Consider the following 14,848-nt stretch of genomic DNA (forward strand, 5'->3'; position numbering starts at 1 on the left):
TCTGTTGCTAAACCTCCTGCCTTTTCTAGCCCTGATAGATTGTAAGAAAACACCAAAGATGGGGCATATTTAGCACCAAGGAGGGAGCCATGCCAAGCCACGTTAAGAGAAAAATTAACCTTTACAGTAGGATAGAGGTCACAATGCTTTATTTCATAAAAGTACATTTTAAAGAAGAAAGAATCTTTTAACCTGAAAATTTCTGAAGTAGGGACATCATTGTTCTGAATTTTGGGAACACGGGTTACTGGGCAAAAGTTAGAAGGTTCAACCAGAATTCAGGCAAGTATTATCTATCACATAGAAAACTCCACACATATAATGTAGGTTTTGTGCATGAGATACATTAATCAAAACACCTGTATGGAGGTAAAATCTACACAATTAATACTACAGTGTTTGCAGAAATCTTTATAATTTATACAAAGTTTCATTTGAGTTGCTCTGGAATACTATCTATTAATTCTGCATATTTTCAAAGGGCATCTTCCATAAATGCTTCATAGAATTACCCATCTTCAGAGCTCTCCAATTTCTAAGCCTGTAAAGATCGATGGTGCTATCTAATTCTGGTATTCCTTTTACCATTCTGTTCTGTTAGCAAGGGCAGATTCTCTCCCACTGCAACAGAAAAAATTATAGAAAAAGACTGATTCAATGTTACATTATTGACAGCCCTCCTACTGGAGAGCACTAATATTCATCAGAAAATAGCATATTTAATCCTATAATACAAGAGGCCCCAGAACAGAAGTAGCAGGTTGCAAGCTCACTTACAGCAAGTCAACATGTGACTACACTTCCAGAGCTGAGAGGTATCCTGTCTGTACATTACATCTGGAAAAGCAGAATATGACATTAAGCTATTAGAGAGTATTCAAAGGAGGGCCACAAAGACGGTGAAGGGTCTTGAGGGGAAGCCGTATGAGGAGCGGCTGCTCAGCCTGGAGGAAACTGAGGGGAGACCTCAATTGCAGTCTTCAGCATCCTCATGAGGGGATGCAGAAGGGCAGGCACTCTTCACTCTTGTGACCAGTGACAGGACCTGATGAAATGGCATGAAACTGAGTCAGGGGAGGCTTAGGTTGGATATCAAGGAAAGGTTTTTCACCCAGAGGGTGGTTGAGCACTGGAAAGGGCTCCCCGGGGCAGTGGTCACAGCAACAAGCCTCACAGAGTTCAAGAAGCGTTTGGACAACGCCCTCAGGCACATGGTGGGATTCTCGAGGTGCCCTATGCAGGGCCAGGAGTTGGATTCAATGATCCTGATGGATGTCCCTTCCAACCCAGCATATTCTATGATGAGAATGAGATGATGCAAGAGGAAATGCAACTATTAGGTGAGCAAATACTAAGTTATTTTTAAACTAATCTTTTCTACGGAACTGAAACAGGTTACATTTTTCATGCAAAGAAAAATTTTCTCAGCCAAGAAAAATAAAGAGACAGCATACTGGACAATGTTAATGGGAAGTGCATAAAACCACTGGCATGCAGAGATGGCAAAGGAGGGCAAAGGGCTATCTTCAAAGAAAGTACATTTCCAAGAGGTGACTTTGAAGGAACTTCAAGGCTCACCTTGCTGAGATTTGCACATGGGGAAAAGTTGGTATACTCAACCAGCCCAAGCCCAGGGCCCAGTCCAGGTGTGCTCTGCCATGACAACTGAGTTCCAGCTGTTTTCACCTGAAGGCTTCTCGGCTAAATAATCCTCATTTAGGCAACAGCACAGAATCTGTGTAGGCACACACATTCTCTGGCTTAAAGGCTCGCTCCCGAAGTGACAAAAGTCACTGAAGACCAAAACCAACATTTGCTGCTTTTGTCTTCTGTTCAGTTTTTTTTTGTTGTTGTTGTTTTTTTTGTTTGGTTTCTTTTGTTTGTTTTTAACTAAGAACTATGCTTATAGGTTGTTTGCAAAAATCTAATTTCACAGCTTTTATTCCCAGGAACCAGACACGATGAGAGCCCCAGCTGACTGACCATCACCTGTCCTGTGGGTCTGAGTGGAAAAAAAAAAATACGTGAACCCCATCACATGATCTCTATCTCTCCCTTCAAATAATACACACATTAAAAGGCAGCTTTACTCTGCATTACCAGCATGACTCAGACCAAAATAACAATTACAGAGACAAATGGAGCTGCATACTCAGTTACACAAACATTTTCTAAACTAGAATAAAACCAAATTATCTTATGAAGAAAACAAATCTACACTGAGGCCCATAAAACACACACACACACAGACACACACACTGTTTTGGCATTAAAACTCTGCATAGATCAAAGATGCACTTCAGTTATCAGAGCCCCCGGTGTACAGAAGTCCCACAGAAATTCAGCCTCCAGCCATGGGACCAGGGCACAATACTCCTCCACTCCTCCACGGTGCCCTCTGGGCACTCAGCAGCTGCTGCCCGAAACCAAGCACAAGGCTCAGGAAATTAGAAAAAAGTGAAAGATCTCAAAGTGGAAAGGTCTATGACACACATACACCTATGTATTAGAAACTATTCAAGCTAAGACTCTAAAGATTCTTACTTTAAATCCATTTCCGAAATGCATTTTAAGTGCAATTTGTGCTTTTTCATGTGCTTGTCACACCACTATCACCATTTGTCAACCGCCTTCCGGCATCGTGTGTGCTTCCACATGGAAACAGCCGGTGGAGGAATACCCCAGACGCCACGATACAGGCAAGGTAACATTTTCCAACTACTCTTCAGACCAGTTATAGCAAAATCAGGGCTTACAGACACTTGGTTAACATGTGAGTCATCTTTACCCACGAGTGCAGTCCTGCTGGCGTCAGACAGATGACACGCACGGAGAAGGGTTTCTGCAACAGGGCCCAGAGCAAACGAGTCTGCAGTGAGAAATAACTGGCGCTCCCACATCACTGCCAGGGATGCCACAGAAGTCGGTAACACTGTCATGGAGGCTCTCGGTGCTGCTGCAGAAACAGCACGGGGAGTTTTAGATACAAAGTCCCCCTTCACTTCAACAGGATGGATCTCCAGAACTGAACGTCAGCATCTAAAAGGATGAAATGGAGAGCGAAAAGCACAACAGTCTCACGTATTTTAACAGCGTTGCAGGGGAAAAAACCCACCCTGCATTTTCAAACAATTTATTGCATAATGTCATGATATGTAACTAAATACATTTCAGGCTACAGTGAGGACAAAAATTTCTAAAACGGTTAAGTACTGGTGATACTGCATTATGAAAAGGAATAGAATGGCAGCACTTAGTTAGAATCAATACAAATTAACACATCTGGGATTTTTTGTTTTGCCATTTACAAAAGAAATAGTTTACACTGCAAAATAGCTAAACCTTAAGTGATGGAAAATGCTGGGATTTCATATTTGTCTTCTTCCATCCAAAAGTTTCCAAGACACTTCACTGATGCACTGTTATTTGAACGCAAATTATTGCAAAGACAACTGTCCCTGTATTTCTTGATTTGTAAAAGTCAAGAGATGTTAGGCTAAGTCCTGTCCCCATTTTCTAACAAACCCGGGGATAGGGCGGGGGGAAACTCCTCCAGATTACTTCTGGAGCTCTATCATTATTCCACAGGTGAAAAGACAACATATAGAAGAACTTCACATAAAACAGTTCCCTCATAATATATTTTTTTAAAACATTAAGATAGTGCAACCTTTTAAAACACATTTATCACAACACAAATTAATTCCTTGCATTCATCTAAGTTCTCAACTTTATACCTTGGCACACAGAACAGGAATTTTGTTTCATATTAAAAAAAATCCACACCATGGGAGAAAAAAAAAAAAAAGCAAACTGGCCAATTCTTCCCCCATTTATCTAGCAAAACCACCTTCTTCCTTCAGCCATTCAGTGAGTATAAAACAGGCTGTACAAGCCTCATTTCTGTGCTAAGTTAACTTTTAGAATTAAATAATTGAAATAGTTTATTAAAAAAAAATAATATATCCCCCCCTCTCCCCCGAAACACTGCTCATAGACAAACTGAATGGAAGTTTGTATTTCTTTCAATCTGCTTTGCATGCAATTCCCCTGAAAGGAATCAGAAACAAAGAACTGGTTTGCACGTTTGGTTTTACTAAGTTGTACCACGTGAAACGTAACAACATTGTGCACCGGAGCATGGGGGGTCTTCCTCCACCACCCTGCTTGGATCTCCTGTCTTCAGCTCAAATGCACCTGGGCGAGTAACTTTAGACCAGGTTTCCTGGTTTCCGGTCTTGGCCTTTGCTGGGGACTATTGTGCTCTCTGAATTGTTCTGCTGAAACTGAAGTCTGCTCCCCCTCTGCGAGGAAGGAGGCACGTTGCTGTGCTGGTGATGGAAAAAAGAGGAGCCTGGGTAATGCCCCATGACCTCGCTGTATGTCGGGGGTGGTCCCTCCATCCTTCCATTACTGCTATAGTTGGTTGCACTTATGCCCGAATTGCTGCTCGGTGGGCAGGGGCCCCCATTGTACATCGAGATGTCTATCAAGTCGCTATCAAAAATGGTTCGGTTGGGTGGTGCCCTGACGGATTCCCGGTTGAGCTCCATCTGCTGTTCTGGGTCCCGGAGCTGCAGGGTGCATGGGCCTTGGTATGGTGGTGGCTCTTCCCCATCAGAGAGGGAGATGGTTGGAGGGAGGTCAATCTCATGCTGCATGTACGGGTAAGTGGGCTGGAAGTGACTGAAACGGTCCCGCTGAATAAAAGATGGGGTGGTAAACCTGTCCCTGGACCTTGGAGCATACATGATCTGAAATGGGAAGAGAGACACACGTGACTCCGCATCTGAGCAAAGCGCTGTGGCTGCTCCATATTTACAAAGAACCAATAAAACGCAGAATGCTTCTCTTTGCCACCCGTCTTAGAGATCAAACCCAGCAGATACTGTGCACACGTGCTGCCACATGCATGCATGAGAACAGGTAGGAGGTGCAGGAAGGAGCTAACACACTTGAGAACAGCTTCACGAAGGAAGACCAAGACCCAACACACCTTCTGACATTAAAACATCCAGAGCGAAAGCAAGTTATTCTGCTTCTAAACAAAGGAAATAAACTCTCTCTAGTCTTGACAATTGACTAGTTCTACAACCATGTCCCAGTACTGAATTTCAGCTGCAGTCTGAGCCTCCATCTCCTACTCAGAGTTAATGTAATACCCTACACATTAGCAAAGAATTCAGATGGTCATTTCAGTACATTTTGTAAAGGCCCAGCATATCTCACGCCTTCACTACCAGAGTATATCAGGTGTCCTTCTTCCCCTCAGTTCTCAGCCAGAACTCAGCCCCTGGAGAGGACCTACAAAGCCTCTGCACTGTGAATGCAAAAAATGCCCTATGTATATTAAACCCTGGAGAAGATCAGGCTTTACAAAAGGAAGAATTCAAGACTTCTGTGAGGTGCTACTGCTCCTCACTTGCTCTGTCCCAGATCCACACACACATCAGCTTCTCAGAGCCAGATCTACCAAACTGCTCTTCTCTTTTTTGGATCCAAGTTGGTTCTCAGCCCATGACCCTCTCCGATGAAGGGTCAACCATCAGAAAGTTCTGCTGTTTGTCACAGGACACTGGATCACTCAGAGCAAAACACACCCACAAATTATTACACAGACCAGGGATCTATAGTAGCTGGAAGATGGGAGACACTGGTGATTGAATATGTGTTGTAAATCTAAGAAAAATTCTGGGACAAGAGCAACTAGTCTCCCAGCTTCCAATGGATCTCAAATTGCTGAGCCACTGCATAAAAGAGACACACCTCCATCACTTACTTGGGAATACCTACTATGACACAGGTAGCTGTTGATGGAAATGAGGTGTCAGGCAGGCAGAATTTCACTGTTTTAATGAAAAGGTCTCAGGTATTTATGAAATGTGAGCTAAGAAAGGCTCACACGACTACATGAACTGCACTGAAAAAGCTTTCTTTAAAAAGCAGGTGCATATTTTTGAAAGGAACCAAATACACATTACAGGAGAAAGGGAAAGCACATTGGTGAAGATAGTCAGAAATCTGTCAGTACCTCTGAAGCACCCTGGCGCGAAACCGAGCTTTCTGAAGGCCACAAGCACCCTTCCTGAAATGTGGAAGAAAACAACAAAAGAGGAAAATTAATATATCACATCACCATCTTGCCCCAATATGAATGCAGCAAGCTGGTCACAGCTAGAAGAACGTGGCAACAAGCGGAGATGACAGGAGATACTTCAGCACTTACATGCTGAGCAGGTACCTGTCACCTCCAACCCATGATGAGGCCACGTCAGCAAGGCTGGCAGGTCTGACAAAGCTGACCTGCCAGCCAGGATCCCAATTACACACCAGGGGCAAAACAGTTCACAACAAAACCTGGTGTCTCTAATCTTAGGGGAAGTGACAGTCATGCTAAACCCAGGTATCATCTGGTAACACTGTCAGTTGCTCAATTCCCATGACAAAGGATAGTTAAGCAGCTGAGGTTTCAGCCACCATTTCCCCTCTTCAACAACTTCTCTACCTTCTCAGGCAAAGTATTTTCTCTCTCATGCCTCAGAATGGTGTTTTGACATCATACCAGCGCTCAGGGTAGAATAAAAGGGTGAAGAACAGTATGTCAATAAGGGAAAACAGCTTAAGGTGTACCATTTTTTTTCTTAATTAATTGTTTAGAGTAGCAGTAACTCCTGCAAAGAATGTATTATTGGAAAATTTTGAAGCTGAAAAGGACACATCAGAGCAACTATAAAGCCCAGAACTCCAATCTTGGTGCACAAAGAGAAAATCAAAATAATGTACGGTCATGACTATTTTCTTAATGCTAATTCAAGTTTTACAGATAAAAGAAATTTCAAGAACTGGAAGGAAGATGCATACTGTCCCCAAAAGCATTACCATGTATAGAGTACTGTACTGCTGCTTCTCACCATACCATCTTTCAACATATTTCAGACATAAAAATAGACCCAACTAGATGTTCATCATGACACTCAGAGACCAAAAGCCGTCTGTGATCTTGTCAGGAGAGTCCACCAAAGAGGAAAGCTGCTCTAAGAGGAATCTCCCACAGGATTCAGCTGTTAAGGGAAATGCTCTGAATAACAAAACTGGTACACTCCTCTTCTGTAGCTTTAGAGAGCAGAGGTAGAGGGAGGCTGACAATTGCAATTATTTGCAACTTCCCCAAGTATTCTCCTTTGCAAAGGGCCTGGTACGAAAGTATATATATATATACTTCTACCCACCTTCTTTTCCATTTCTCCATCACCCAGATGCCCTCGTTTTGAAATATCTGAGGGTATGTCTGCACAAGTAAAGACAATCAGGTTATCAGCAGTTGACCCAACAGGCTTCAAGCCTGTTGCAACTATTAGTAAGACATATTAGTCAAAGCTGAAGTTCTCAATTAACTGCCACTGAATTCCAGGCCATACACAGCCCAAGAGCAGATTCCTCAGGGATGGTTTGAAAACTATGACAGTGTGTAGCATTATGCTTAGTGCAACGGTCTTAGTCTCACCTTTAATGTGTTCAAGCTCAGAAGAGAGGAAAAAAAAAACGCAAAATCAATGACCCAACCCAGAATGAAATAAGATCTACCTCCACCACTCACATTAGTTAAATTCCCTTACGAAAAGCAGTTCCTGATGTGGAAATGACAACTCCCATCCTAGGGCCCATCTCCCCAAAGACAGGAGAGTAAGAAGAGCCAAGGGAGAGGGTGCAGCATATGGAGAAAAACTCCTTGCGTGGTGATTGGAATGGGGATCTGCTCGCTGAGCCAAGGCACTCAGATCTGGTACCAGACATGCCTAACAGAAACAACTTGCTGGAAGTGAGGAGTTGTCTGTTATTTCTACTGCTGATGCCTGAATCCCAGTAGAGGAGGCACTGCAGCTGGTATAAGGACCTCACAGAGTGTGTCCAGGGCACTGGGATAGTCACACGAAGAGTATCAGACCAAAGGAGCCTGAGACTACTCCCACTCTGGGATAACTACTTGAGAAGGCAGCTTGGGATGCAGCTGAACTCCAAGGCTGTGAGATCCCTAGGATGGCAAGGATGTGTAACAACATGGTTTCTGTGACAGTATGTCACACAGACTACCTGTATCTACCCCCTTCCTTAAGGTTTCCTCTGCATAGAGCAGCAGATCATTTGGCAGTAGCCAACCCCCAGTAAAATCTTATCCCAGGAGCCAGAACTCCCCAGGCAGATGGCTGGATAACATGTGCTTGGCATGCCCACACTTCAAAAATACCAGGCTCACACAGCACATGCAGACCAACCTCACCATGCATACATGGTCGGTCCAGTGCCACAGTACAGCATTTGCTCATCACTAAGTCCAGACTAATTGACCCAACATAGGAATCTCTGTCCTCTTGAAATTGCTGCATCTCCCACATGAGACTTACTACCTACCTTAAAGGATTTCAGGGAAATCCTTCCTCCTCTGCACTGGGTAGATACAATCTAACCCAAAGGCAGGCACCCATCTACTCCACTATTCTTGGGGTGATGTAGAGGGGCTGAGAGGAGAAGAAAGTGTTGCAGAAGGAAAATATATGCCTGCCCTTTTTTCTCCCAAGATGCAGATTTAAGAAATAATGTGATGCACCTACCATGAACAATCTGGGGTGACTTACACTGAGGGTAAGTGCTATTTCTTGCTTTTTCCTTGTCTCTTTACTTACAAACCTTCATTTGACAGCTAAAATACTTCCCTGCATTCAGATCAGTGAAAATCATATGAGAACTGACAGCATTTGTACTTATATTTCCTCATATTGTTTCTCTCTTTCCGTCTCAAAATACCAAGGTAGAATGGTCTAACGATTAAAAAAACTACTTTCAACTTCTTTCCCCCGTTTTCTCATCCTACTTCTCGCCCTGTGAGCAAGACAAAAGCAGGCACAAGCAATATGGATTGGCACCACAGCTAACCAGCCATCAGGCCTGGCACACACTTCCAGCCCCAGTACCACACCACCCAGCATTGTGCCGACAAGGCACTTCCCAGCTCCCACATTCAGTTGCTGGCAGTTCTCCTCACACCAAATGCCCAGAGATTTGTACAAGTAGCTCTCAGGTTTGCACAAATAAAGACTAAACCTGAGCAAAAGCAATTTACCCATTTTTTGATGTGGGCAGTACCTCATTTACCTGCTTCTTATAGTTACTCAGTAGCTAGCTGCCTCAACTTGCTCCTTCTTAAAGAGACTAAAAGTCTTCAGGCATGAGCTTCAATATTTAGAAGTAACAGGGAAAGAAAGCTTATACATTTATTATCTATACCATATTAATATTTAACATTGTTAGGCTTTGGAATGAAAATCCTAGCACCTACAAATAACACCGAGCAAGAACAATCTTAGGGATCCACCTATGTCTTCTGCTGACCTTTGCCATTTTTGGGTTTCATAACAATTTACAGAAATTAATTTTGTGATTAGGTTTTAAGTAACAGCATCATTTAATAAATCCAGCTGAGTGATTAGTTAATTATGGAGAATTATCTTATGGTGATGATTATTTAGCTCAGTATATAGAGCTTAGGAGACTGCATAAGCCTAAGATAATTTGCTATGTTGTATTTTACAGAGGTTCAGAGCCTCTAGAATTAAACAGTCTAGGAAGATGACTTTTTGAGGACATTTTTAAACACTGGAGCACACACCTAACTGCCTCAGCTGAGCAGGAAAGACACTTAACAGAAGAACAATTTTTAACTCTTGAGACATTATAGCTAAAAATTTACACTTAGAAAGAAAATTTTCTCAAACTATAATAAAGTAAAAGGATCCCTTATTTCAGCAGGGATAACTTTCTTCACAGTAGTGTGAGGCCATGCTTTGGATTTGTGAGAAAAATTATGCTGATAACACAGGGATGTGTCTGCACTTACACAGTGTGAAGGCTTTTTCTGCTCACCACCCCACCCCGACCCGCCAGCGAGGAGGGCTGGGAGTACACTAGGAGTTGGGAGGGGACACAGCCAGGACAGCTGACCCAAACTGACCAAAGGGACATTCCACACCATATGGCATCATGCTGAGCATACAGAAATGGGAGAAGAAGAAGGAAGGGGAGGACTCTGACTAATAGCATTTGTCTTCCCAAGTCACCACTACACATCATGGAGCCTTGCTGTCCTGGAGGTGGACAAACACTGGCCTGCACATGGGAGATGGTGAACAAAGTCCTTGTTCTGCTTTGCTTGTGTACACAGCTTTTGCTTTACCCATTAAACTGCCTTTATCTTAACCCACAGATTTTCTCATTTTTACCTTCCTGATTCTTGCTGGGAGCAAATGGCTATGTGGTGCTTAGTTGTCACCTGAGGTTAAACCATGACAATTCCATATAATGCAAACTTTTTTTTTTTTTTTACTGACTGTTAAGGAGATTTTCAGGCTTTCTGCACTTTAAAGTTCCTGAGAAACAGAAGTCTGCCTGAAATTATGTTTCCTGAGAAACAAAAGTAAATTTTCCATTGTTTAAAATGCATTAAAAATCATTAAGAAGGTCCCTCTTTTCTCCCTCAGATTTTTATTTTATTGGTTTTTTCATATATTAATGTACACACACAAATATACATGCTTCTTTTGCAAATGAAATGTTTCAGACAGCAGTGTAGTTTCCTATTTTGGCCCTAGGTGGTACAGTACACCACGTTTAAGCACTGCCTTGTTAAAAACGCTCCAGGAAGGCACAGGGGCTCCTTCCTCCCTGTCTCCTGCTGTGTGATACAGACCATCGCAGCTTTGAAGATGGCAACATTTTCCCTGCCAAACACATGCAAAACAAACTATTGTGCTGTCCCCAACTGAATGATGAGTATTCCAGCAGGACTGCTTGTTCCCTTAAAAGCTGTGTTTCCTCAAGGGCAGGAAAGGTGACAGTGTCTGGCAGAGCAGTGCATGGTACCAAGGAGAAGCACTGGAGATTTATGGAGAGTGCCAAATCTCTCACATGTAATCTGCCTCCCTACACTTACTGCAATTATTTCTGTTACTTAATGCTTTAAAACTTTTATTTCCTCAACTTCACAGCACTTCATCACTTCACGTAATCTTCATTTCACTCAACTGAAGGGAGTAAGTACTATTATCCCTTCCTCCTTTGGAGATGAAGTAAGTTGCCAAGATGACACACTTGAGTCAGGAGCCACCCACAGCCAGGGCTCCTCACTTCTCGTCCTACTTGCAGATTTCCTAGACAATCCCGCCCTTATTAAAGATACATTGACTGTACTGTGGTAGACTTCAAAGTATGGCAGCCATGCACACTGTCCCTCCTGGCAGCACTCCCTGAGGGAAAGACAAGCCTGTGTCCCTCAAGGAGACAGCAGGAGAATACAGCACAGGTCTAGTCCCTGCCAACTGATGACTGGAAACAAAAAGATTTGGCAAAGCAGGGTAGTCTACAGCACTTACACTCTCTCCTGGCTGTAGACTGGGTTCTTGTTCCCAGTGGGATTTTCTTTCTTTTGCGTATGTCAGTAAGAAAATGAGAATGAGTGGACCAGGGACACCAGCAGGGAACAAAAGGAATAATGCCAAAATCAGTAGGAAATAATTTAAAAGACCAACAGGAAAGAATAATGTTTGAAATTACTGACAAATCCCTGAGCTGTCAATTATTATTGAGTATTTTTTGTCACCCTCATGATGTTTATCTTTTATTCTGAAACAGCTGATACAGGACAGAGAGAAGTATTTCTTAAGCTGTGCTCCTGGAACTTGACATTACAGACCACCATTATCAATGTGGGTTCTAATGCAAGCTGACTATCCCTAGCAGCAGTGCTGCCCTCAGTGCTGGGAGGCAGGGGTTGGCCGGGCTGAGCATCTTATGTGATGGATGCAGGGACTTTGCTGCCAGGAGTAGGCCTGGGGCAGTCCAACTGTTCAGTACTTCTTCAACATCCACTTTATAAAAAGAAGACAACACAAAGACAGAAGCCACCAGGATGGAGAGAAGGAATGACTTTAGGAACATCAGAAGCTCATTAAGTACCTCCCTGTAAGTCACTTAGTTAATCTCTTTCCCCTCAATGTTCCCCTGGAAATTACTGGTGATGACATTAAGAGTTAATCATCACGAAGCAAGATTTATCTTTTGTCCCAGCAAACAGCAGAGTGCCACAGCAGCAGCCCAGCTGAGGTTACCTACATTCCAGTAGGATGCTTTTGGTTAGCAGCAACACAGCCAGCAATGCTGCAACACCTAACTCCCCCGGGATATCAGACACACATATCCTGCACATGGATGTGCCCTTCTAAGGCCCCCACATGTCTCTGCCCTAAAACCCTTCAGCACTGCCAGCAGCATCAGTTGCTCCCACACAAGAGGTTGTGTAGTCCTAGTGAAGCAGCCCTGAGCATGCTCCTGGTATATTCCACACCCTGCAGCCTTCTTATCCCTCTCAGGTGTTCTGCAAACCTTGGCTTGCTCCCAGCTGTGAAGCCAAACACTGCTGATGGACGAGCCAGCAGGGGGAAATTGTTCAATATTTTATCCATTGTGATACGGACACCATTTAGCACCTTGCAGGCTCATTTCAGGTTGCCACTCACATCAACATGGTTGTCACTCAGCATCATTCTACCTCTCACAGCTATGACCACAAAACTCTTACTTCTGCTAATGTTGAACAGGGCTGGAGTGTTTAACAGCCTCTCGCTAGGAGAGGGCAGGCAGCATCCTCAGCAGGCAGCATCCACAGCACTACTCCTGAGCAGTGTTTGTCCAGAAAAGCATACCGACAGGACACATACACAACGACTTTTTTTGCATGGGCTTGTCAAGGAGAAACCTTTTTATTCTATGATGGGTCCCTTTTCTGTCTTTCAAATGTTACTAACACTTGTGATTACAGTGATACTTCATCTTTTTAATACTCTAATTTCCAACTTGGCCTGGAAGTTGAAATCCTCATTACCAATACTTCTTAAGTTGTTTGTTTTGTTTGGGGATGTTTGTTTGGGTATTTTTGTTTGTTTTTTGTTGTTTGTTTGTTTCTAAACGTTAAGGTACTTCAACCAGAAGAAGAAACCCACAAATACCTTTTATTTCATTATTTCTGAGGCCTGACCCATGAGTTTTACAGGTGTGAGGCTGGCAATAAAGGCAGCAGCTAATTCATCTGATCACTACACTCTGTAGATGAACCAGAATAAGCAAGATACCTTTCAATAGTTAGCCTTTATATAGCCAGAAACCTGTGCAATTCAGCCACCACTTAGCTGTTGGAAGGCATGATTATCTAGAAATAGGACAGGCTTGAAGAAAAGATAATTCAAGACAACAAAAGGACAAAAAAAAAAAAAAGGCACCCCATCTAAACAGGAAAGACTGGATTCTACACCCTCATACACTTCTGCTACCTCAGTTACATGACAGGGTATTCAATTCATAGTTCACCACAGGAACTACCTAATAGTCAATTAATTTGCTTTACCGTTTTCAAGAAATACATCTGAATTTCCTCTATTTCCATTCACTATTTCTCCACCAACAGAAGGCCTGAGTCAGGCTAATATTTTCTTCAGACATTAGCAGTTAATAGACATTTAAATTTTTTAGTTTAATTTTAATTAATTAAGTTTTCAGAGTCTATATGTTGTTAAAGAAATATTCACTTGGAAGAGAATCCACTTATGGATAGCACATGCACACAGAACAAGGCTTGCCTGTTGAGAAAATAAATGCATTTTAAAAGTGCATAATCTAGCCTGCATCTTACTGCTCACACTATCTGTTCTTGTGTGACTCACTCCACTATGGACAATGAGAACAGACCGGTCATTTTCAGTTCTTCATCACAGAGGTTTTTTGACCCTCATGCACCACAAGCTGCTTTTAAAGGTTTGTACTGCACAGACAGTTTCTAACAGAATTGCCTTCTAACACCCAAGACAAAGTAAAATTCAATGTCTTTCACATCTGAACTCAGAGACCTCTAAAGCCTCATCCCCTACAAGTATGGCCTTCTTGTAAGAACAGCTTCAGCTTATCAGAAATTCAGATGAGTAATAGTGATGACAAACCTATACCAGAAGGCTTTCAGAAAACTTAGTAACCAGTTCTTGCCATCCAATCATCAATACCCATGAAGTGCTCACATGGCTATGATTATCATTACTTATAAGGGTGTCAAACTGAAACTGAGTCAGTGTTTTAAAAATTATTTAACAGCAGTTCTGGATACTAGAGTGGCTTGCAAGTTCCTGCTGCCAAACTGCATGTTCTTCTTCACAAGAAGGTGATATTTTCTCCCTTGTGCACAAGAGAAAAAATCCCACCACTGCCTCTGATAACAGACAATACTAATGAACCATACAAAGGAAATAATGGGTTACTTCATGCATTTTACAGCTTACTGCAGTTTTAAAAGATTTGTGAAGATGAAAATGCATTTCAGTTATCTGAAACTATTTCATTTTAAGCATTTGTAGCAATTATAGCCAATATTTTTCAGACAGAAGTGTGGTTCTTGAATTACAGTGTCCATTTCAAAGCAACATTCAAATTAATCTAGTCAATTTTTCCAGCCCTGAAGTCCACAAGGTTAAGGTTTGACAGTTTCAGTTTCATCTGTAACCAAATTAGAGCTAAGCATTCCTACACTATCAAAGTGTTAAGGAATGAGGCAACCTCTCCTCAAGGAGACAGCTCCTTCTCGAGGAGCCCCCCTCCACAGCCTCCAAGGTAAGAGATATTTACCCCAGCAACAGGGCACAGGCGATGTGCTAAGCAAGAGCTTTGAGAACCTTGCATTGTCACACTTTACAGCTGACTTTAAGGAGAGAGCTGCCAATTTCCAAGACTGCCAGGGATGCAGCTCCACAGCAGGCTC

At 42.6% G+C, this 14,848-nt stretch overlaps 1 protein-coding gene across 5 annotated transcripts in view; it reads right to left on the bottom strand.

Annotated features, from left to right (window-relative positions):
* Positions 1–3,084: 3,084 nt before the first annotated feature.
* The window catches only part of LDLRAD4 (low density lipoprotein receptor class A domain containing 4), a 276,972-nt gene continuing 265,208 nt past the window's right edge, over positions 3,085–14,848 (bottom strand). For 3 of the 5 annotated variants that reach the window (XM_027885363.1, XM_027885367.1, XM_027885365.1), the window contains 2 exons: positions 6,032–6,085; positions 3,085–4,754 (listed from right to left, as the gene is read on the bottom strand). In XM_027885363.1, the coding sequence (XP_027741164.1) occupies positions 4,212–4,754; positions 6,032–6,085 (597 nt within the window). In that variant the 3' untranslated portion in view covers positions 3,085–4,211. The remainder of the gene's footprint in view (positions 4,755–6,031; positions 6,086–14,848) is intronic. The other 2 variants (XM_027885364.1, XM_027885366.1) reach the window with 1 other exon arrangement.

This window comes from Empidonax traillii, unplaced genomic scaffold, assembly GCF_003031625.1.
Source record: "Empidonax traillii isolate 1590-97213 ecotype Southwest subspecies unplaced genomic scaffold, ASM303162v1 scaffold165:size1224784, whole genome shotgun sequence".
In the NCBI taxonomy this organism is placed as follows: domain Eukaryota; kingdom Metazoa; phylum Chordata; class Aves; order Passeriformes; family Tyrannidae; genus Empidonax; species Empidonax traillii.